Source organism: Sminthopsis crassicaudata, chromosome 4, assembly GCF_048593235.1.
Source record: "Sminthopsis crassicaudata isolate SCR6 chromosome 4, ASM4859323v1, whole genome shotgun sequence".
NCBI classification, from domain to species: Eukaryota; Metazoa; Chordata; class Mammalia; order Dasyuromorphia; family Dasyuridae; genus Sminthopsis; species Sminthopsis crassicaudata.
The window spans coordinates 91479101-91504388 of record NC_133620.1 but is presented as its reverse complement, the minus strand read 5'-3'; the positions used below and the strand labels follow the sequence as shown (position 1 = coordinate 91504388).

Sequence of the window (25288 nt, the reverse complement as noted above, 5' to 3'; positions counted from 1 at the left end):
GTGAAATACAGCTCCTATGGCTACCACAGGAGGTAGTAAGTACCCCTTTATGAAGATCTAAGCAAAGGAAGAAAATAAGCAATTATTAAGCATTTACTATGTCCTGTGCTAGCTCTTCACAAATATATAATTTGATCCTCACAACAACCCTTGTAAGGCAAGTGCTATTATCCCCATTTTATAATTTAGAAAACTAGGACAGATAAAATTTATGTGACTTGCCCAGAAATACACAGCTATTAAAGTCTCTAAGGCTGGATTTGAACTTAGAAATTCCTGACTCCACTGTGCTACCTTGTTGCCTTATTTAAAGATTTATTTTTAGGTAAAGTAGAATTTTCTTTGATATGAGTTGGACTGGATTATTTTCAGCCATCTAACAACCCTACCAACTTTGAGATTCTTTGAATTTATTCTGAAGTATAATGCTTCTGCTACTACTCTGACAGGACCATGCCATGCTTTTCTATTTACTCTTCTTTGTTTACCATATATTGTATTTTTCTGTATAAGAATTTTTAGGCAAAGTTTGTTCTTGAGTTTCCTATATATAGCTGCTGCTGCTTTTTTCTTTTTTGGCAAGGCATTTTGGGTTAAGTGACTTGCCCAGGATCACACACTAGTAAATGTGTCTGAAACCTTATTTGAACTCAGGCCCTCCTGACTGCACCATCTAGCTTCCCCCTATATGTAGCTTCTTAGAAAACTACCTTTTTTCATCTCTTTAGATTTATTATAGAATTTCATTTTTTGAGAGTTTCCCTTCTCTCCTGTGCTAATTGCCTCTTTGAAATTCTAGTTCTTTGAACCCTTTTAAATCTGTTACTCCCTTTAATCTAGATTCCACTTTAGATCATTTCTGGATTTGCTTCTTTTTTTCAAAAGTTCTAAAATAGAGTGATTATTTTCCTTCATCACTGTAGTTTACCATCTTTTATTGCCTTGAATAAAACAAATGAATATTAGATCCCGAACAGTCAAATGGCCTTGAAGGCAGGTCAAGTCAATGATAAATTGTTCTACTTTAGACAGAAGGGATCCCCCTATAATTGATACTCTTCTGTTTCCATGCTAGGTATAGAATGAATTCATCTATATCTGCTAGCATTAGAATATCTAGTTCACATCACCTGTCTTCTACTTTGCTTTTGTGAATATGTGTCGGAGGCTAGGGTGTTTGAAAAAAAAGCTCAATTTGGCATCAGTCCTAGGTTAAAATGATCATGTGTGATCATGGTGCTTCATTTAATGTTTATGATTTCAGTTTTTCTTTTTGTGTTAGTGATTTGAACTAGATGATTTCTAAGGTCCTTTATGAATCTAAATTGATGGCCATATGATCTTTAGGATAGTTTTGATTTTTGTCTCTTATGAAGTTTTAGTCAGTCTCTACTACTATTATTTCTTACATTGTTCATCTCTGTTGCAATTTGCTTCTTGAGTAGTCAGATGTCTTCCTTGCTTATTTAGATTGAAGCCATTTTTATTAGTTGTACAAAACTAGACTAATATGTTGCTACTAGCTCTTTTTAAGGACACTTATCCCTGGCCAGCAGCCTGTCATTCCTAGATTTAAACTGTAGTTCAACTATCTTCTCCAATGCTACATTAAAAAAAAAAAAATCCTGGAACTAGTTAACTCTGTATATAAATGGGAGGGAGATTGGCAAAAGTGGGGAGTGGGAGTGGGAGGCAAGTATAGTTCTTTGCTTGTATATTAATAATTTGTTTTGGGTTTTTTTTTTTTTTTTTGGAATATAATTTTTTCTAACCACTTTTGATAAAATCAAAAAAATCTTCAAGAGAAGGTTGTGAGAATTTTTTTTTTTTTTTTTTTAAGGTTAATGTATCTGTTCAATTTAGGACATTGAAAGTTTATCATAGTACTTATATAAATTTCTCTAGATAGATGTCAGAATTTTTTAATTTCTATGTTAAAAATTACAGAATACTAAAATATGTAATTAAGTCTTTTTTACTGGCACCTTTGTTCTCTTTTAGGTGGACATTTTGCTTAATTTAGACCAGTTAAAGGAAGAAATTGTATTTTTAAAGCATTCACTAAATATAAAAAGAAAGATGACTGTACTTTCATCATATCCTAATGGCCTGACCGATGTGAAAAAAATTGGTCAGAATAGTTTTTCCTTGGAACACCATAGTGAAAATGTAAAGTTGCTGATGGACTGGGTAAATGCTGTTTGTGCATTCTATAACAACAAAGTAAGTTAAATTCTCATTTCTTTTTTAAAGTATAAGTTATACTTTAATCATGTGTGTGTGTGTGTGTGTGTGTGTGTGTGTGTGTGTGTATAAAGTATGCTGTATTATTTTTATTTAACATCCTTGAGCATTCATTGCTATAAGATTTAAAACAGTACAGTAAAGAATAAATGAAATCATGATGTCACACAGAAAATTATATTTATAGATTTTGCTAAATTTTTTACTTTCATTTATTTTTTAATTTTCAGTAGTATTTTTTTCCAAACACATATAGTTTTCAACATTTATTTCTGTAAGACTATGTTCCGGATTTTTCTCTCTCTGTTTAACTTCTCCCTCCCCAAGGCAGCATACAATCTGACATAGATTAAATATGTATAGTTTTTTTACACATATTTTCATATTTTGTCGTGTTGTGCAAGCAAATAACTTTCTGTTTCTAAGGCTGAGCCATGTTTTTACATTGATGTATATACTTGTGTTTTGGGGGGCACTTTTTAATTAGTGAGTCATAACTTATACGTATTCACATATATACACAGACTTTGTGCAAAGGTCATGTGTCTTATTGTCCCCAAAAGCATAGTCATGGGTTTTTTAAAAATAATGTTTTAGAGAAAGAGTTGCTTAATATTCTTAATTATTATTGTCCCTAATTAACTTTCATTTTAAAAGTATGACAAAATAGTAATGAAATTTAGTGGTTTTTTTCCTCTACTCACCTCTTATAGGTATTATTTGTTTTATATTTGCATATATCTTTTTTTTTTCCTTAGGAAACTGTTTTTATTAGATCTTACAATGGTAGCAAAAGTATTGTACATAGAGGTTTATAATCCTGCCTTTCATATTTATTACTAGTGTCCTTGAATAAGTCATTTAATATCTATGTAAAGTTTCAGTTTCCTCGCATATATCTTTTAAAAGTAATCCTGCTGCATAGGAAGGGCAGCATGCTATTGTAGTATAGGAAGTTAGGAAGACTTGGACATAGAGTCAAGAAGACCTAGGTTTTAAGTCTTGCCTTTTTGAGGCAGGGGAGGGTACAAGCATATTTTTATTTTTTTGAAGTCCTGCTTTTCAATATAATATGCTTGTGACTATAATATAATATATAATAATAATAATAATGTCAAATTGTTTAAGGTATTGTTGTCCTTTGAAAATTCTAACTTTTAAACTGTAAATATGTTATACATTTCAGTGGAGAGATTTCTTTTTACAGATCTCAACTTTAGTAAAATCACACATTTATTAAAAACAAAGCCCTAAAATGTATACTTGTATACAGTACTTACATAAAGAATATATAATAAGTTTAGAGACTGAATAAAGTTAAATGTTAAAATTATAATATTTTCTTTTGTTATTTCATTTTAGATTTAGTTTCTACAAAATAACATTTAAAACTATTGATCATTTCCAAGTTTTGTAATTATTAGAGCTCTAGAGGCATTGTTATGAAACCCAACTTTTGCAGGCAACAGTTTTCCTTTAGTTTTTAAAAATTGCATTCAGGGGGCAGCTAGGTGGCGTAGTGGATAGAATACCAGCCTGAATTCAGAAGGACCCTGAGTTCAAATGTAGTCTCCGACACTTAACACTTCCTGGCTGTGTGACTCTGGGCAAGTCACTTAACCCCAGCCTCAGGGGAAAATAAGTAAATGAATGAATGAATAAATAAATAAATAAATAAAATTGCATTCAAAGTCAGTTAAAACATGCAACTGATAATATATTTAAATTGATTTTTTTTTTTTAAATTTTCAATCAGGTGGAAAACTTTACAGTGTCTTTCTCAGATGGACGAGTATTATGTTATCTGATTCATCATTATCATCCTTGTTATGTGCCTTTTGAAAAGATATGCCTGCGTACTACTCAAACAGTGGAATATACAAAAACTGAGTCACTGGCACTAAATTCATCTTCTGAATCTGATGAGAGTAGTTTGGATATTTGTTTTGGAGTATTTGATCCTGGTTAGTCATTTTTGACAAGCATTTATATGATTTCTATGTCAAACAATTTTGTATTGAAGTCATTCTAATTTGCCTCTCTTTGGACTATATAGCAACAAACAACTCGGAGTTATACAAAGAGCTCCTAGACAATGAGAAGAAAAACTTTCAGTTGGTCAGCACTGCAGTGACAGATCTTGGTGGAATACCTGCCATGATTCATCATGCAGACATGTCTAATACAATTCCTGATGAGAGGGTAAGTAAATGATATTTTTTAATACTAATTAAATTTTCAGGAATTCTGTAATCATGCTCTTTTGATCATCTCTCTTTTTTTCTTTTTAGGTTGTTATTACCTATTTGTCATTTCTTTGTGCAAGGCTTTTAGATCTTCGCAAAGAAACACGAGCTGCTCGAATTATTCAGACAACTTGGAGAAAATACAAAATAAGAGCAAATTTAAAACTCTACCAGGTACATTTAAATAAAAATGGAATCTGATAATTTGTACATTGGAAAATGGCAGGAAATTGGTTCATGGAATGGAAATTGGTTCATAGGATGGTAGATAGTTATTTTGATAATGAGTCTTCAGTGGCTTACATCCTCCTCGATGGTAAAATGCAAATTTTTCAACTTGATATTTAAAGTCTTTCACAGTTGAAAATTAGCCTATTCTTTGCTTATTTTTCATGACTTTCTTCCAAGAACTTGATATTGTGTCTTATCTAAGCAAAGCCCCTTTATGCAGGTTGCCCTGTCTCCCTGAAATGGATTTGCTTCTCCCCTCAGTCTCAGAAAAACTCAGGGCTCAATTTCCCCTACCATATTATCCTGTGAATTTTTATTAAAATGAGTTTACCCTCTTGAAGAATAATCTTTTTTTAATTAATTTAAAATTTTGGAGTTACATTTTTAAGTTGCAAGCTGCCTTCCTAGGTTTTTTGTAGTTGACTCTAATATATATTATACTCAGAATAGCTTAGTTGTTCAGTTATTTTTTGAATAGTATTTTTGTTGGCCATATCCAATGTTCTCTTATTTTAGTCTTTATTATTTCATGCAAGTCTTTATATGTTTTTCCAAAATCAATCTCTTCATTTCTTACAGTCCAGTAGTATTTATTCAATCACAGTCATATACCACAAGTAATTTAGCCATTCCCCAAATGATGGACATTCCCACAATTTCCAGTTCTTTGCCACCACAAAAAGAGCAAGTATAAATATACAAATATGTATATATTTATGTAAAAATAAATATATATTATATATATAAATAAAAATATTATAAATAAATATATAAAACATATGTTCTAAAATTCTTTTATCTTTCTTTTATCTTTTGAAACATATATAATATGATCAAAGGGTATAGGGAGTTTATAATTCTTTGGGAATAATTCTGTATTACTTTCCAAAGTGATTAAATCAGTTCATAGTGAATTAGTGAGCTAGTTTTCTATGTCCACTCCAGTATATGTCATTTTCTCCTATCACTTCAGCCAATCTTTGACAAAGTATTCTATATATTTGAATTATGAGACTTTTATCCAGGAAGATAGATAGAAATTTTTCACCCTGGTTTTCTGCTTTCCTTCTAATTCTGACTACATTGGTTTTATTTGTGTAAAAATTTTTAATATAATGTAGTAAAATGATCCATTTTATATCTCATAGGTTTTCTATTTATTCATAAATTCTTTTCCTTTTCATGAGTCTTAAGAGGCAATATGTTCCATGTTTTTATAATTTACTTATGATACATCTCTTTATGTTTAGATCATATATCCATTTTGACCTTGTCGTGGTAAATGGTGTTAAGATATTGGTCTTTACCTAGTTTCTGCCAGACTACTTTCCGGTTTTCCCAAAAATGTTCACCAAATAGTTTACCAAAATCTATTGCCAATATTTCTAAATTAATGTTGAATAATATGGGTGATAATGTATATCCTTACTTCACTCCAGGTACTTACATGATATTTTTTATGTTGCTTTCTTTGGACTATCTTCCTGATTTGTTTCCTTGCCTCAAAATTTTTCTTTTCCAATTTTTCCTCCAAGTAACTATCAAAGTGATTTTCTTAAAGTGAGATCTAATTATGCCACTTTTTTACTGACTCCATATATCGCTTCTGTGATTAAATATAAATTTCTTTTTGTCTAGCTTTTTTTTTTTTTTTTTTTTTTTTTTTTTTTGTCTAACCTACTTTCCTACTATAGTATTCCCGTTTTCATACTCTACAATTCAACCATGCTAGCATCTATGCTATTTCTTAGACTAAACATTCCATTTCCTATCACCATGGCTTTGCACTGGCTTTCCCCCATCCCTACTCATCTCCTCTTGGAGTCCTTTTTTTTTTCCTTCAGAGCCCTGTTCAAGCTTCAATTTTTACACAAAGCCTTGTTTTCTTTCTCTACCTATCCTGAAACTAACCCAATTTTCATTCTGTCTTACATACAAGATATTTATTTTGTGAGAATATTTTTGAGAATAGGAATTAGTTTTTGTCTTTGTATCTGACATGCTTAGCACTGTGCCTAAATAAATGCTTGTTAATTGACTATAAAATGATTATCCCTTCTAATCTATTTTCAGGAGAAAGATAAAGCTGCTCGAGTAATTCAAGCAGCTGTGATCAAATTCCTGGCCAAAAAACAAAGGAAGAAACGTTTTAATGCAACTTTAACCATTCAGAAATATTGGCGAAGATATTTAGCACAGAGAAAAATGTTGACATTAAGGAAAGCAAAACTGGAAAAAGTTCAAAATAAATCAGCAGTGGTTATTCAGGTAAAGTAAATTATTTTAGGCTAATGTTATAGCGTTTCAGCCATCTTTTAAAGTATTATACTTTGAAGAGAGGAATTAGAATTATAGTTTGATTTAAATTTAGACTATTATATTACTGTTTTTTGTTATGCTCTTTGGAATTTTTTAAAACAACTAAGAGTAATTTTATTTTTGTAAACCCTACTGCTGGAGAAACTGAAGTTGGTAGACTGCTTGAATGTAGTAGTTTTGAACTGCTGAAAGGCCAAAGCTATAGGGCAGTAGAAGATTTGTATTGTCTGATAAGCTTCTGGGAGAACCACCAAACTCCTAAAGGAAGGAAACCTGGTTTAGGTTGAAAACACAGCAAGTTAAAAGTTCTGTGCTGATCAGTAAGAAGATTATAAATGGATATAAATGTAATATTATATATATATATATATATATATATATCTCTGCACTTGCAAACCTGGGTTAAGTTGTAATGTAAAAAGCCTCAGTTAAAATGCTAAGTATCCTGAGGCTAGTGCATAGATAAATTAAGATAATGAGAGTCTCTTTGATTATTAGTTATCTAATCTGGGGATTAGTTTGTAAAACTACTATTTCTAGCTTCTATAAAAGCTTCTTATGCTACCCTAGAATTTCCCAAAATCATTATTTACAGGGCACTTAATATGAATTAAAACATTTTATCTTTATTATATTACTATTGCCATTTACACTTGATTATGTTTTTCTACTTCTGATGAGAGTGAGGTAAAAGTGATAGATACTAGAAAAGTGTTTGCATTTGGACAAATGATGAGATACACTTATCAATTTTTATCAGTTACATTTTAAATAGAAATTTATATTCTTGAAGACTGTAGAGAAGATGTTTATTTCATAGAGTAAAACCAGCAATTTAGACTTTTAAGTCAACTATATGATACTTCCAAAAGCATTTGGAAAGCCTTGTAAGTATTCTAACATGCTGGCATAGCTAGCTCATCATCATATTAAACAGTAACTTGTTGTTCACTGCTTTTGTATTTGTATGTCCCCATACCTTTATTGACACAATTGAAATAAAAAATGTGATGTCACATGATTGACATGAACTAAAGAAAAGCATTTATTAAGTGCTTTATGTATGCCAGACAATGTTTTAAGGAGGAGGATAAAAATACAAATAAGGAAGACTAACACCTGCCCTCAAGGAGCTTACATTTTAATAGAGAAAAAAGATAAGTATTGTAGAGACTTAGCCAAAGAGAAATGTTTTTGACCAAGAATTCAGAAAGCTTTTAATTGGAGTGATAGTGAACTGATTGACCTTTCAGTTCTAAGAAAGATAGTTTTGATTATAAATGATTGTTTATTATTGGAACAAAGTAGGCACCTATTAAGTACTTATTCTTGTTTAAAAAATAAGGAATCCTAGTAATTGTTTTAAAATATTAAGAGCTAGAGAAACATTTTTAGATCTTGCATTTTACTTTTGATATTATATATGGGGGAAGCTAGGTGGCGCAGTGGATAGAGCACCAGCCCTGAATTCAGGAGGACCCAAGTTCAAATCTGGTCTCAGACACTTAACACTTCTAGCTGTGTGACCCTGGGCAAGTCACTTAACCCCAGCCTCAGGGAAAAATAAAAAAAAAATGATATTATGTATGAAATAAATTTATATTTCCTTATAGATTTGAAGTTAGGCATAGTATAAAGAAAGAGAATCTACTAGTAATTTACATTGTCATTATTACATTTTGACATATGTTAGAGGAATGAATATCTTTGCTTTTTTGCCTTGTTACTTTAAAATCTGTCCTTTAGAAAGTAGGAAAAGCTAGCTATCTTAGAAGTTATGATAGTATGAAAATATGGTACATATTTACTTTATTTTCTTTTTTAGACTTTTTGGAGAGGATATTCCATTAGAAAAAAGTTTTTGAAATTAAAATATCATACCATCATTCTTCAAGCTAGAATAAGAATGTTGATAGCTCTTGCTGATTTCAGACAGTATCGTTGGGCTGCTGTTACAATTCAGAGGCATTGGCGAGCTTGGTTGAGAAAAAAAGAAGACCAGCAAAAATACAAAATGCTCAAATCTTCATCATTGATAATTCAGTCTGCATTCAGAAGATGGAAAAGACATAAAACAGAGTTGCAAACCAAAGCCAGTATAGTGTTGCAAAGAGGTTTCAGAAAATGGAAAGTCAGGAAACTAGCTAAGGAGAAAAAAGCAGCTATTATAATTCAATCATGGTATCGAATGCAGAAGCAGATGAAGGAATATGCACACATTAGATTGTCTATAATTCTCATTCAAAGCATATTTAGATGCATACAGGCCAAAAAATTATATACTGAAAAGAAGAAATGCATATTGACAATCCAAAAGCATTATAGAGCTTATCAGAAAGGAAGGACTGAAAGAACAAACTATTTACAAAAACGCAAGGCAGTTATACAGCTCCAAGCAGCTTTTAGGGGAATGAAAGCTCGACAGTTATACAGAGAAATAAGAGCAGTTTGTGTTATTCAGTCACATTATCGTGCTTACATTTTGAAAAAGGAATTTCTAAGAATGAAACATGCCATAATAATGTTGCAAGCATTTATCAAGATGAAACAAGCACGTAAACGATATTTAACTTTAAGAAAATCTGCCCTATGTATCCAGCGATATTACCGTTCCAAAAGATATGCTGCACAATGCAGAAATGAATATCAGTTATTACGGGAATCTTGCATTAAATTACAAGCTGTTGTGAGAGGGCACCTGGTTCGTAAAAAGTTACGTTTACAGAGAAAAGCTGCTACTTTGCTGCAGTCCTACTTTAGAATGAGAAAAGAGCAACAACACTATCTTCAAATTTATAAAGCTACAGTTTGTATACAGAATCATTTCTGTGCATACAAAATACAAATTTATGAGAGAGAAAAATTCTTAGAAGTAAAGAAGGCAGTTGTTTGCTTGCAAGCAGCTTATAGAGGTTATAAAATCCGCAAAATGTTGAAGCAGAAATCTGCTGCTACTCTTAAAATTCAAACTGCTTTAAGAGGCTACATCAAAAGATTGAAATATCAAGCCATACTTAAGTCTTGTATCAAGATTCAGCAGTGGTATAGAGCACATAAGATCGGTTATGAGATAAGAATGAATTTCTTAAAAACAAGAACAGCTGTGATTGCTCTTCAGTCAGTTTATCGAGGTTGGAAAGTTCGGAAGTGGGTCCAAAGGGCACACAATGCTGCAATCATCATCCAATGTGTTTTTAGAAAGTTCAAAGCTCAGAAAAAATTCAGATTGATGAAAAATGCTGCATTGACCATCCAACAACATTTTAGAGCAAAAATTTTAGGAAAGAAGCAGTACAAAGAATACACTGACCTTTTTCATGCTGTTTTGAGGCTTCAAGCAGCTTGGAGGGGAACAGCAGTAAGGAGACAAATTAAAAGACAAAACCAATCTGCTATCATCATACAATCATGCTTTAGAATGTATATACACCAAAAGAAATGGAAAACTATGAAAACAGCTGCTCTTCAAATCCAAAGGTATTACAAGGCTTACAAGAGTGGAAAGAAGCAATGTTCTCAATATTTAAGAACAAAAATGGCTGCAATCATTTTACAATCTGCTTATCGTGGTATGAGAGTAAGAAAGCAAATGAAAGAGCTCCACAAAGCAGCTATAATTATTCAAGCTAAATATAGGTCTTATAGTGCAAGGAATAAATATTTATCCCTTCGAGTTGCAGCTCTCACAACACAGAGACGGTATCGAGCTCTTGTCAAAGCAAACCACCAACACCGGGAATACCTTCTTTTAAGGGATACAGCTATTAAAATGCAAGCTGTTTATAAGGGTGTACAAGTAAGAAGACAAATTCAACACATGCACAAGGCAGCCACTTATATTAAAGCTGTGTTTAAAATGTATCAGTTAAAAACACAATATAGAACTATGAAAATGGCTGCTATTGTGATTCAGGTGAGATACAGAGCATATCATCAAGGGAAAGTACAACGTGAAAATTACTTGACACTTTTAAGATCTATTGTTATTCTTCAAGCAGCTTTTAGAGGCACAAGAGTACGCCAGAAATTAAGAAAGATGAAAGTTGCAGCAACCGTAATACAGTCATACTATCAAAGGTACACAGAACAAAAGTATTTGGGTGAATTAAGGGAGGTGACTAAACATTTACAGCAGCAGCATTGTGCTATCAAGGAAAGAAAGATACATGTTTGCAATTACAGTGTTTTGAGACATTCAGTGATCTGCATTCAGGCAGCATTTCGGGGAATGAAAACAAGGAAACACTTGAGAGCAATGCAGTTAGCTGCAATCCTCATTCAAAGGAGGTTCAGATCTTCAATGATACGAAAAAGATACCTTTCTCTCAAGAGAGCAACAGTTTTAATTCAGCGAAAGTATCGAGCAGCAGTTTGTGCCAAGCATGTATTTCAAGAATATTTGCGTTTACGGAAAGCAGTTGTTGTTCTTCAGTCACATTATAGACAATATATGGTAAAGAAAAAGATAAAACAAATGCATCAGGCTGCTACTATTATCCAAACTGCATTCAGAAGGCATAGAGCATTTGTTTGGTATCAAACCATGCAACATACTTCTGTCATAAATCAGCAGCATTCCTGTAAATATAGGGAAAGAAAATTACAAATAGAGAATCACTTAAAGGAACCAAGTTCTGTTGTGGTTATCCGGGCTGCATATAGAGGAGTAAAAGATTGTCAGCTTTTACAGAAAAAGCACAATGCAGCAGTCATTATACAAAGCTCTTATAGAATGTATAAACAGTATTGTTACTATCAGGATATACGGTGGGCTACTAAAGTAATGCAGAAGAGATACAGATTAAAGAAAGAAAACAAACAAGCACTTAAACTGGCTTTAGGAGCCATAATGACTACTAAAGAAAGTCAGGAACAATATCAAACTCCTATTGGTATCCAAAAATGTTTTAAAGTACACATGCCCAATCTCTCCCTTAAGAAAGCAACAATTCTTGAGAAGACTTATAGAGCATCCATTATGACAAGTGTACCCACTAAAGGAAACCCCAAAATAAAAAGAAATTTTCTCTGTATGCATCAGGCTGCTACACTAATTCAGGCCACCTTCCGAATGCATAAGGCCAGAGTTGCCTATCAGTCCATGAGAATTGCAGCTATTGTCATACAAACTTATTATCGGTCATATTCCCAAAGAAAAATTGACCAAAATGTATTTTTAATGACACGAAAATCTATTCTAACTATTCAATCTGCTTTCAGAGGTATGAAAGCCAGACAGGAATTTAAAAACATGTTAGAGAGAGAGATGGCGGCAATTGTTATACAGTCAGCATTTCGTCATTATAGGGCAAAGATTGCATTTAAAATGGGTCAAGATGCCTCAGCTGTGTTTCAGAGTTGGTCAAAACTCCGTCAAGATGATTTGCTGAAAGTGGCAAATCTACAAAGAATAGCTGAAAGGACAACTCATCCTTCAAAGCAAAATGGTGATGACCAAAGAATTAGATCTATCCTTTTTCTGGCAATTTACCATAGAAAACTTTTGCAGCAAATGAGATCTGCCATCATATTACAGGCATATTTGAGGAGGTGGCAAACCAGAAGGCAGTTTATATTGTATAGAAAATCAGCACTGATTTTGCAGAATCATCATAGAGCATATTTGTTTACAAAATATCAAGGGAAACTTAATTTGCAAACCCAGAACAGCATTATAAGAATTCAAGCCAGCATGAAAGGATTTATTCAGCGGCGGAAGTTTCAGAAGATTAAGGACAGCACCATAAAAATTCAGGTATTTATAAATGGCATTTCAACTGGGGTTATAGTTGTTTCATTAGAGACTTATGGGTAATTAATCCATCCATGTATTTTTTCAATAGCTTAATAATATTATTATGATAATAATGTGATAATGTAATTTGAATGCTTAGGAAGGTTTTCTCTTTCAAGATAAAGTTCCAACTAATATAAATATATGTCAAATTAGGACTCTTTTGCTAGTTTACCTTCTAGTTCATGAGACTTATTGAAAAGGTACATGATAGAGTGGATAGAGATCCTTGAAATTAAGAAGACCTCTCTTGGTCCAATTCTTGTCTCTAAGTTTAGCTTTTTGACTCAAGATAAGGCTGCGCCTTAGGTACCTTTCTAAGGCTGGAGTTTCAAAGACATAGCTTACCTTCTTTTGTAGAAAGACCTTTCTCATCCATGACTTTCCTATACTCATGAAATCAAAGCACCAGTTGTTTTTAATAAATACTATAGATATACTAATATAAATATTATTAAATTGGAACTCAGAATGCAGATTTTAGAAACTGTTGTACCACAGTTATTGTCAAATAATCAATAAACATTTGTTAGGTATCTACCAGGCACTGTATTTAAGTACTCAGAATGCAAACAAAGCAAAAGATATTTCTCTCTCTAAAGAAATTCACAGTAAAGGAGAGTCAAGAAAAGCTTCTTGCAGATCAAACTTTAGCTTCAATATTTTGGAAGCCAGGGAGGTCAGGAGGCAGAGATAAAGAGGGAGTCAGTTTTAGATATGGACCCACATTCAGTGAAAATGCAGGTAGTTGGAAGATGGGAATATTATACAGAAGGAATGGCCAGCAAGCCAATGTCTACATTACAGATTATGTGAAGGAGGAGAAAGGTATAAAGAAACTTAAACAGTCATTTAATTTTGGAGGAGTTGTAATTCCCCCTTCCTCCCCTTCTTTTCCTCATTGAACAGAAATCTCCATAACAAATATTCATAGTCCAGAAAAATAAATTCCTGTATTGGTCATGACCAAAATAGCCTTTCTTGTCAAGAGATGGGTAGTGTATTTTATATTTAATCCTCTATCATGGGGATTTATCATTATGATCAGAATTCTATAATCTTTCAAAGTTGGTTTCTTTTTAATGTTTATATAAATTATTCTCATTTTATTTTGCATTTAAATTTAAATTATTTAAATTCTTAAAGATCTGGGTTTCTCTGAAACTATCCATTTTATTATTTCATTTTCTCCTTAATATTACTTTGTAGCTATATATTGCAAATTGTTTAGCCCTTCTTCAGTAGATGTGAACCTCTTTAATCTCCAAATTTGTGTACTATGAAAAAGAAAAAAATTTTTGTACGTATGGGTAATTTTTTTCCTTCATAAGAATCCCTTCAAGTTATAAAACAAAAGTCTATGCCCCAGATAAATTCAAATTATATTTCAACTTAACAAAACCTTTGATTAAATACAATAGTTATGTTTTGGCATATAGGATTAGGTAAAACCCTATTCTTAAAAACATTCTAGTTTCCAAAATGGCTTCTCTCCCCCTACTTATTCAAAACTACCCCAATAGGTTATCCTGGCCAAATATTAGGAAGAAAGCAATTATAGAATCATGAATTATGCCTCTCACACTATTGAATTCTGTCCTTTGATTTATTTATGAGAAAATGGAGGTCCAGAAAAAATTTGTCTCAAGATCATATAGCAGGTGAAATAAGTTGCCCAGGGTCACACAACTAGTTAAACATCTGAGGCAATATTTGAAGTCAAATCTTCCAAATTCTAGGCCCCATGCTCTCTTTCTGGTACTACTGGCTGCCTTTTATTAGAAGAAAGCAATAGACCCCTACAGCTCATGTAGTTACAGCTGGAGTACTTGTCCTTAGGATCTGGGTTCAGCTTCTATTTCTCACATACTTTTTTGTTGGCTTCAGAAAGTGGGCACATGTTGCAAAGACCAATTTCACATAAAGAAAATGTCTTCAAAATTAAAGCATCTAAGAGTAGAAATTGCTGCTTCAGAAAGTAATGAATTCTTATCACAGAAAGTCTTCAAACAGGGGCTGGACAACCATATGTTAGGATATTCTAAAAGGAATCCCCGTTCAGATCAAAGTGAACAGATGCCTTAAATTTCTGTTCACTGTGGATTATATGGATGATTTATTTACTTTATTGTTTTCTGTGTATATTATGCTATTTTTTACAGGAAATGAATTGAAAATTGACAATATTTTTTTCTCTCTTTTTTAAATAGGCTATATGGAGGGGCTATAAAGCTAGGCAATATTTTTGTGAAATGAGAGCTGCCCAAAAAATCCAGGCTTGTTTCAGATGCTACAAAGCTCGCAAAGAATATCTAGCTATGAAAAAAGCTGTTGATATCATTCAAAATTTCCTCTACACTAAGTTACAGAGGATCTGGTAAAGTATCATTGCTCATTCATATGTGAGAATGTATGTATATTTGAATGAGAATATTAAGGATAATAATTGGACTTTTTTTGGCGTCTTTTACATTGATTGTTGTTTATATGAATTTCAAATTTCAGCATTCCTCTGCCAAAATTTTCTTCTCTCAAATAGTAAAATGTAATCAATTTCTGTTTCATGATAGCATTTTTTCATTATAAAAAAAAAGTTCAATAAAATTCACTAAGCAATTGTCAAAATACATTCTATGTTCAGAGACTTATAGGTATTATATTTGAAAGGTATGGGGAATATGTAATTTAGATGAAGACTAGAGAATGCTTCATGGATGAGGTGGCACTTGAGTTGTAATATGAAGATTGGGCAAGATTTTGTTAGGTTTTTGATAGTCTCTCCTATTATATTAAGTTTCTTGAGAATTGTCTTGTGCCATAATTTCTATACCTGGCACATAGTAAGTGCTTATGGTTTATTGATTTATTAATTTTCATACACACACACACACACACACACACACACACACACACACTCGCACTTCCTTTGAGCCAAATCCCATATTGTTAGTTGCCTATTGAACACTTCAGATTAGATGTCTTGGAACCTGATTGAATGTCATTTATTTTCCTGTATCTTGAGATATAGCAAAACTTACCTTTTATTGGTTTCTCATATGATGTTCTTTTTTACATTTCCATGCCTTTGCATCAGCCATTGTCATGCTTGGAGTACACTTACTGCTCTCCTCATATAATCCTCCTTTCTCTTTAAGATGCTGCTAAAATATAACTTTTTTACACAAAACCTTTCCTGACCTTAAAAGCTACTTTGCATTTATTCTCCATGTTTATTATGTAAATATTATAAATCCTTATGGGGGGGCGGGTTGTTGTATTCTCTGTATTTGAATCCCCAGTGCCTTGAAAATAGTAGGTGCTTTTTAAATGTTTGTTAATTGATTGTAATACTCTTTATAAATAAGAATTAGCTTCATAAAGTTGCTAAGTTAGCATGTCCTTTGGACTGCTTCCTCTGTTCTCCTAAAAAGTTTGTCTACCCTTTTTTTTTTATTTTTTTTTTTTTACATTTTTTATTCAGTTCAATAAATATTTATTAAATGCCTACAATATGCCAGATACTATGCTAACTCCAGTGATAAATGAACAATAAATATCAGCTGGTATTATTTTTTTTTAACTTAAAAATATTTAACATTTTTTATTCAAAAGCTGAATTGAGTTGTGTGTGTGTGTGTGTGTGTGTGTGTGTGTGTGTGTGTGTGTGTGTGTGTGGATTCACAGATTAAATCAGCTATGATTTGGCTGCCATCCTAAGACATTTTGTCTATTTTTTTCTCACTCTATGCCATCTCACTTAAAGTGTCTCAGAAAGATAATGCCTCTAGTTTTCCAGAAGTTTTCACAGAAGAAATTCTTCTTTGTACCTAAGTTAAAACCCTTCACATTGCTTCTTGGAACTTTTTTTTTTCTCTTGTTTATAATGTTGGTGAATACTTGAGCTTACCTCTGCTTAAGTTTCAATTATCACTTATATGAAAATAACTATTGTATATATCCCTAGTTCTCACATCAACTTCATTTTTATTCATATTCATCTTTCATTTTGGGGGAGGATTACTGGCATCATGTTTCAACTTCTTTATCATTTGGATTTAATTGAGGTAGAGTTCTACGAAGTTGTCAGCCTCTTTTTTTTTTTCCTAAGTCATTGAATCCCAGGGGCAAGACAAAAGTTAAGATGATTGGCACTCAGTGTATGACCTTGTTGTTTAAGTGCTTCTCAGCTCATGCTTCAACTGCCTTTAGGGCCATTGGAACAACGTGTTTTCCTCCACCCATTCTGCTGGGTCACATGCGTTGGTTAGTCATCCTCTTAAACTCATGAATTTTGAAGTCTGTTGGTAACCCTCAATTTGGATTAGTTTGTGTACTGAGATGATTTATTGGGATGTGGTCACTGTATCTTCTAGAACTTTTTGTAGCCACATGTGAAAGTTGGGTAAAATGGGATTCCAAACGTGGATGAGAAGTCCTGAAAAGGGCTCAACAAGCCCTCATACTAGAGGTGTTAGTCCTCCCTGAACATCCCATGTGCTCTTTCTATTTTAGGTTCTAGCTACCTATAGCATGTGTTCATTAGATTTCCTTTATCTTCTAAAACTTAAAATTTTTATGTCAATTGTATCTTTGTTTCCAAACTACAATCTTTCACCATTTATGCCATCATATGTATAATCTCTTACTTTCATCTCCTTTACTTTCTTTGAAATGTTTCCCACATCTTTGACCTTTACTTCCTAATTTTTTTAGCCATTTGCTTTGTCCAGTTTCTCAATGGATTTCTGAATTGGATGACTATTGCACTTCTTTGATGGTCTCCTTACTTCAATATAATCTATCCATAGCTGCCAAAATAATATTTCCTAAATATTGTTTTTATCATATCATAAATGTCAAAAATCTGTAATACTCTTTACCTGAAATAACTCTTGCTTTCTCTTTCGTGGTTCAATGAGTCAAACTCCTAGATTTGATTCAAGATTTATCTTTGATAAAAGCTTTCTCTTATTAATCTTCCTCATGCTGTACTTTGATTTTATATTTCTCTCAGCATTCTACATAATTTAAGTTCCATGTTTTAATTTTCTTTTATTCTCTAGTTTCTTCTGTGTATTTGTCTACTCCACCCAATTTCATTGTAGGTTTCTTGAGAAATCATTTTTTTTCTCATTTTTAGATCCCCTAAAGTCATACTATATTATATTATGGCCTTACTAACCAAATGGTTGAAGTTCTGGTTGAGGAGGACTTTAACAATTTTTATGGATTATTTTAGGTTTTTGAACATGAGGCTTGCAACAATTACTATTCAGAGAAGGTGGAGAGCTACTGTTATTTCAAAGAAAACTCGTGAAAATTTCCTACGTGTGAAAGAAGCTACTATCAAAATTCAGTCAGCTTTTAGACGGTGCTGTGTTAGAAATCAATTGATAAAAGTAAGTGTTCAACATAAGTCTTTGCTTTAATTTTACACATTTGTAGTTCAATTTAAAATAATCTTTATACGCAGAAAGACGATGTATATAAATGTAATTGTCTTGAGAGACAGAAATGAGTCACTAGAACCTAAGTTAGAAGTTATTTCTACAGTCAGTCAGTATTTGTATTAGAAGAATACATAATAGATCCGATGAGTATAGGTTAAATGCTAAAGCTTTATAAGTAAAACACCATTACAAAATATAACAAATGTACATTTTTGATTTTTTAAACTTATAAAAATTTGATTCTTTAGACACGGTATTTTCCAGCAACTATTTAAGTATTTCCTCTCTCTATAATGTTTGATGCTTCAAAAGTTAATTAATTGGGGGCACCTAGTTGGTGTAGTAGATACAGTACCAGTCCTAAAGTCAGAAGGACCTGAATTCAAATCTGGCCTCAGACGCTTAATACTTCCTAGCTCTGTGACCTTGGGCAAGTCACTTAACTCCAATTGCTTCAGCAACAACAACAAAAAAATTCAGTCCTATAAGAATAAATTCCCAAATTAATTTTGTTATGTTCTTCCTTGCACTTGTGTACGATTTCTAGAGAAACTATTCCAATATTTACTTTGAAGAACTACATTTTTTAAAATATTTATATATAGTGGTAGAAATTGACTTTATTTCTAGCATTTTATCTGTACAGTCATGTGATCAGGAAGAATCTGAAGCATTAGAAGTTTTAATCTCCATTTTGTTAATAGCAGTAACATTTAACGTATGTCTTATATATTCTAAGTCTATTCCCTATGCTATTCCCTTAAACCCCCTTTCTTTTGTTAACATAAAGATGATGAGAGAAGGAATACTTGAGCACCTGATCACTTTTGATTCTGTTGTTATAAAGTATTGATTCTGAACCAGTCTTAGTTTTTAACTTCAGACCTGGTTGAAAAAAAAAAGTGCTATTACTTTTTCATGTATAAAATAAAGAGTTTTTATTGTCATATTTCTCTAATCTTTTTATTTTGCATTTTTGATTTTAAATACTTGGGTCTAAAAATCTTCAGTTATACTGATATCTGCCTAATAATATCCTTGTCTCATGTAGAGACATAAAGCAGCCTGTTTGATCCAGGCAGTTTATCGAGGACATAAAAGAAGACAAAACTTTCTTCAACTAAAAGCTGCCTCTGTGATTATACAAAGACGATTTCAAGCAAGGAAGGCTGGAAAATGTGAAAGGTTAAAATATATAAAAATGAAAAAAGCTGTCATTATGTTACAAGCTCTTGTTCGTGGTTGGTTAGTAAGGAAAAAGGTGAGTGTTTTAATTTCCCACTGTCAAAATAATTTTTAGGAAATAATTGAGTTATTTTAATACATCTGTATCGATCACAAATATCATTTTGAATTCACTAACTTTTTAAAGAGCTACTTGTTTGGAAAACAAATTCTCAAACTTTTACATTCTAGCTATGCCTCGGAACTTTTTGTCCTGCATATTACTCACAGGAATCTTACATACACACACACACACACACACACACACACACACACACGCAGAAACGCACACACACACATACACACAAACGCACGCTTGTGTACACAGTGCACACACTCTCTCTTTTCTCTCCTCTTTTATTGTTGCAGCAAGTTTTAAGACTCAGAAGGAAACCAAGGAAATTGGTGCATGCCATATATGAAGCTTATTGGTGAACAGGCCTTACTAATAAAAAGCTCATTAGAATCCTGCTTTTATAGATTATATTATGATGCTGCCCTCATTCTTTGTAAAAAATATTTAATTGAAATCCAGAAATATTGACCTTCAATTTGTGAAACACTTCTCTGGGAAAGAAATAATTATTTGAAAAAAATATTAGGAAGAAGCAGACCAAAGGGAAAAACCATAGAAATCCATAAGACTATAAGGCAGTGCATAGAGAAATGAGAATATTGAACTGTTTTTCATCATAAATTCCATTAGAATTTTATAAATCAAGTGCTGTATATTCATGTTAATATATATCGTGTGTGTGTGTGTGTGTGTGTGTGTGTGTGTGTGTGTGTGTGTGTGTGTGTTTAGGTGAGGCAGTTGGGCTTAAGTGATTTGCTCAGGGTCACACAGGTAATAAGTATTAAGTGTCTGAGGCCAGATTTGAACTCAGGCATTCCAGGACAGGTGCTGTATCCACTATACAATCTGGCTGTCACCCATGTTAAACTTCTTAGAAGTGTTATTCAGGTACATGTGAGTCTACTGCCAGAAACATTTCAAAACCAATGTACTGAGATCTAATGACTAGAATAATTATTTTTTCCCCATACTTGCATGTAATTTAAATGAATAAACTAAGATATTAATTTTATCTAATTCCCAAACCAGTTGTGATTTCTTGTTATTTTGGCTTAATTGATTCTAGATTGAAGAGTATAGGAGAAAAAAATTAATTTTCAAAATATATTAATAATTTTTCTAGATTTTAGAGTAGAAAGCTCCATATGGGATACTTTGTTTTTCAGGTAAAGCACCTCTGCTTTTAAAATCTAGAAAGCATACATGCTTTATGCAGCATTGAAGGGAGCTAGAAAGAATATCAATTTCATCATTTATATCCATGTTAGTTTTCATGTAAAAGAGAAATTTCATAATTTTTCTTTTAAAGTCATTGAAATTTAAATATTTATAAAGGCTTATGTTGAGACAATAAAATCTTAGATATTTCTCTATGAATGTAATGAACAGAATCATTTAGGAAAGAGTTCACACCTAAAGTTGTTTATATGAATATCAATGTCTATATATGTTCAAAATTTTGTTTTATATAATCCAAAGCAGAGATGCTTCCAAGCAAGAATTCAACAAAAGACACATATTCAGAATTCTCAGAATAGCATAAAAGTGCAGAAAATAACTCAAGAGGATTGGATTCAGAGAAATAGAGCTGCAGCAGTGATTCAGAGAGCAGCACGTAATTTCCTCTTCTCTAGACAAGAAAAAAAACTCAAAGTTGGAATTCCTAAAATTCAGGTAGCTGCATATTTTATTTTTTTAGTTGAAGTAACTCTAAATTTCTTTATTCCCTCTAAAATTTTAAAAATATGCATTAAAACATCATTGAAAGATTAAAAATTTTTGTGAAAAGTGAAAATGTAATTTCATACTAACTGGATGGTAGGTATCACTTAAGAAATTAAATGAGCAAAGGAATTTCTAAAAACATTGAATATTTTAAAATTTAGTTTAGTTTAGTTTTATTTATTTTTGAGAATATCTTATCTTCTCTAGACTGAAATTATGAGAGCTTCTCAGAGCCACAATTCAACTACTAATCAGATCAGGGGTTTGACCTGCTGTTTCTGGACCTTGGACTATCTTCTCTTTAGGAAACATGGTGATTCCCAAACGTTCATCATATTATTTTCGAATTTGGGATAGATATCCAATCAGTATAGCCCATTTTAACTCAGAACTCGTTAGCTCAAGAGAATTTCTAGCTTCAGCCTCCTAATAATGAGCATCACAGATATGTGCCACCAAGCCTTGAGACATTCTTGAATTATGTTCTCATAGTGTGACACTTTTCTTTGAGATAATTGGACTTCTCAATTCCAAAATACAGGATTATTAAGTAAAAAATTTTAGTAGCATAATTTAATATTATACTATACTATTTTGATTATATATAGCATTGAGATCTTAGTATAAGGATAAATTAAAATAGTATTTTCTAGATTCACTATATTTTCTTTTCTTTTTTTTTTTTTTTTTCTTTTTTTTTTTTTTTTTGTGGGTCTATGTCCAGATATAAGCTTTTAAACTTTAGAAAAAACAAATTGAGAATATTAAATCTTTTTCTCTCCCTACTTCACATCTTTTTAAGGCATTATGGAGGGGATATTCTTGGAGGAAGAAAAACGACTTTTCCGAGATTAAAGCCATCCGACTAAGCCTGCAAGAAGTAAATAAAAAGAGCCGAGAAGAAAATAAACTATATAAAAGAACTGCACTGGCTATTCATTACCTTTTAAAATACAAGCATCTTTCATACATACTTGAAGCCTTGAAGCATCTAGGTTAATTATAATTTTTATCTTTATAATAAATAGTGCATTGTAACAACAATTCTCTTTTATGAATAAGTACCCATTTCCTCCTTTCAAGAAGTACTTGCAGAATTTCACACTTGGAGGTACCTTAGAAATAATATAATTCGCTGAAGAAGAAATTCCATTCAACCATCATTATCATTGCTACTATTTATAAAACATCTACTGTGTGCTGGTCACTGAAACATAAAGCATTTACAAATATTATCTCATTTAATCTATAATAATTTGGCTGATAAGTAGTCAGTCTTATAATCATGGTTGCAATGAGAAGGAACCTATCATTTCCTTAGGTGTCCCTTTCTCCTTTTATATAATTTTAAATGATAGGATGTTTTCCTTATATTAAAATAAAACTTACCTCTCACCTATATTTTGTTTTCTTAGGCCAAGTTGAACAATTTGAATCCTTTTTTCCACATGACAGCTCTTCAAGCACTAAATATAAGCTCTATTCTCTAAGCTATTTCTAGTTCCTTCAATATATGCCCTGGATGTCACAAACTTAAAGCCCTTCATGTTAATGTTGCTTTCTTTTTTGGATAATTTTCATCTTTCATTTACAACTATTTACAAGTTACATATTGCAGTGCCCTATAAGGAACACAGATCTCCAGGTGTAGTCTGATCAGGTGAAGCCTCAGATTGGCTTAGTGAACCCTAAGATAGAATTTATCTTGATGGGAAAAGGGGTTCCATATTACAACATTTTTTTATTGACATTATACTGTTGTGTTTTTTTTCCCATCTCAAGCAAAGTGCTGTCTAGGCACATATGCCACATTTTCTTTAGCACCTATGGAATTATTGTAGAGGTCAATTGAAATAATATTGTAAAATGCTTAATATATTGCCTGGCACATAGTCAGCAGGAGCTTCATAATCGCTTGTTTCCTTCCTTCTTGTACTTAAGAACTTGATTCTTTTTAAAATGGAAGTATTTCTTTTGACTTTACATTATAATAATTATATATATATATATATATATATATATATGTTTATATACATACCCTGAGAGTAATCCCATGAAGGAAATAATGGAAATATTATTGATTCTATTATACATCTGAAGTAATTAAGGCACAAATAGGTTAATTGACCTGTGCATAATCACAGAATTTGTTTGAATTGAATTTAGAATCCATATCTTCTGACTAGCAATCTTACAATCTATTATAATAAACATGCTAAATTTTTCCTAGACTCTAGTGTTAGGAAATCTTAGTTCTTAAGTAATTTTTAGAATAAATTTTCTTGTATTCTGCTTTAAACACAAATATATTCTATTTCCTTTTTTAGAAGTTGTTACTAGGTTGTCCCCTCTTTGTTGTGAAAAGATTGCCCAGAGTGGAGCAGTTGCCAAGATATTTGTTTTGATTCTAAGTTGCAATCGTAGCATCCCTTGTATGGAAGTCATCACATATGCAGTGCAAGTTTTACTTAATATTGCTAAGGTACTTTTATCTTACATTTTCTTAGTGAAATACTTCTAAGTTGAATAACGTACTTATTAAAGGTATTTTTGTTTGTCTTTTGGCATTTTGTTCAGATTCTCTTAAAATTTCATGGAATTTAAATTTCATAACTAAATAATTCTGCATAAAATGCTTTCCTTGTTAAATTTCTTAAAACTGTGTTTTCCATTTTGGGTAGGACTTTATAAATTGTATTAAAAATAAGACATTTGTGTCTCATAAAACATGCTCATCTGAAGACCACAGCATTAAAAAATCTGAAATTGCTAACTTTTAGCTCAACATAGGCATTTAATATTTTATATTGAAAATATATTATGGTCTTATAGACAAGTAACAAATATTATATATTTTTCTTATTAAAGCTAATGCTTCCTAAAGGTACTATTCCTTCCTAGTAGTAGGCAATATTAATTTTTGAAAGTTTCTCTTAAAAAGTACTAAATATTTTTTGTTTTAAAATTTGCTCTTTGTTACTAACAAATTCTTATTTCCAGATATTTTAGCATTTCATTTTTTATCTTAAAGCCTGATAATTTATTTCATTTTTACTTGACTTAGTGTTAATATTTCTTAAATTAACTAATGTTACTCTTAATGTCTTTTCTTCAAGTATGAAAAAACAGTTCCAGCAGTTTACGAGGTGGAAAATTGGATAGATACATTACTGGAGCTTTTGCAAACATATCGAGAAAAATCTGGTGACAAAGTTGCAGATAAAGGTGGAAGTATTTTCACCAAGACTTGCTGTTTGTTGGCTATTTTGTTGAAGACCTCTAGGCGAGCTTCTGTAAGTTTTGTCTATTTCCTTCACTAATGTGTTTCCTGGGGTTTTTTGCTTGCTGGTGTAGGGGTTTTTGCTAGTCTTCTGTAAGGAATTGTACTATTAACTTGGCTTTTAAATGTAAAAGAATTGACATTGCAGTTTTTTCAGCACTTATATAAGTATAATGAAAGAAAAACCATGACCTTTTATCACTCACCTGCTCAAAAAATCCCCAGTGACTCTCAGTTTCATAGAAATAAAATAAAAAGTCTTTAGTTTTAAATTGTACAATTTTTTCTTTTTTTATTTTGCTGAGGCAATTAGGGCTATGTGACTTGCCCAGGGTCACACAGCTAGTAAGTGTTAAGTATTTTGAGGTCAGATTTGAACTCAGATTCTCCTGACTTTAGAACTAGTCCACTACACTGCCATCTAGCTACCCCAATATTGGACAATCTACGCTCTGCCAACCTATTTTTGCAGGCTTATTAAATATATAATATTTCTTGTATTAACATATTTCAGCCAAAGACAATGTAAATGATTTCTTGTACATGGTTTGAATTTCCCTTCAGTTTGTTATTAGTGGTAAGACCACTTTCCAAAAGGATTTTTCCTGAAACAGGCTAGTGTAGTTTTACACTGGAAAATCACAATTTTCTCCTTCATATTTGATTTTCCTAGAATGCTTGACACTCAAGTTGTACTTA

The 25288-nt window shown here is 31.9% G+C and overlaps 1 protein-coding gene across 4 annotated transcripts in view; it reads left to right on the top strand.

Annotated features, from left to right (window-relative positions):
* ASPM (assembly factor for spindle microtubules) overlaps positions 1–25288 on the top strand; it is a 49479-nt gene that overhangs the window by 21107 nt on the left and 3084 nt on the right. For 2 of the 4 annotated variants that reach the window (XM_074308665.1, XM_074308668.1), the window contains exons 13-25: positions 2002–2223; positions 4001–4208; positions 4301–4446; positions 4536–4664; positions 6795–6989; positions 8866–12795; positions 15045–15211; positions 18074–18233; positions 19336–19545; positions 21064–21258; positions 22112–22304; positions 23637–23791; positions 24426–24602. In XM_074308665.1, the coding sequence (XP_074164766.1) occupies positions 2002–2223; positions 4001–4208; positions 4301–4446; positions 4536–4664; positions 6795–6989; positions 8866–12795; positions 15045–15211; positions 18074–18233; positions 19336–19545; positions 21064–21258; positions 22112–22304; positions 23637–23791; positions 24426–24602 (6087 nt within the window). The remainder of the gene's footprint in view (positions 1–2001; positions 2224–4000; positions 4209–4300; positions 4447–4535; positions 4665–6794; positions 6990–8865; positions 12796–15044; positions 15212–18073; positions 18234–19335; positions 19546–21063; positions 21259–22111; positions 22305–23636; positions 23792–24425; positions 24603–25288) is intronic. The other 2 variants (XM_074308666.1, XM_074308667.1) reach the window with 2 other exon arrangements.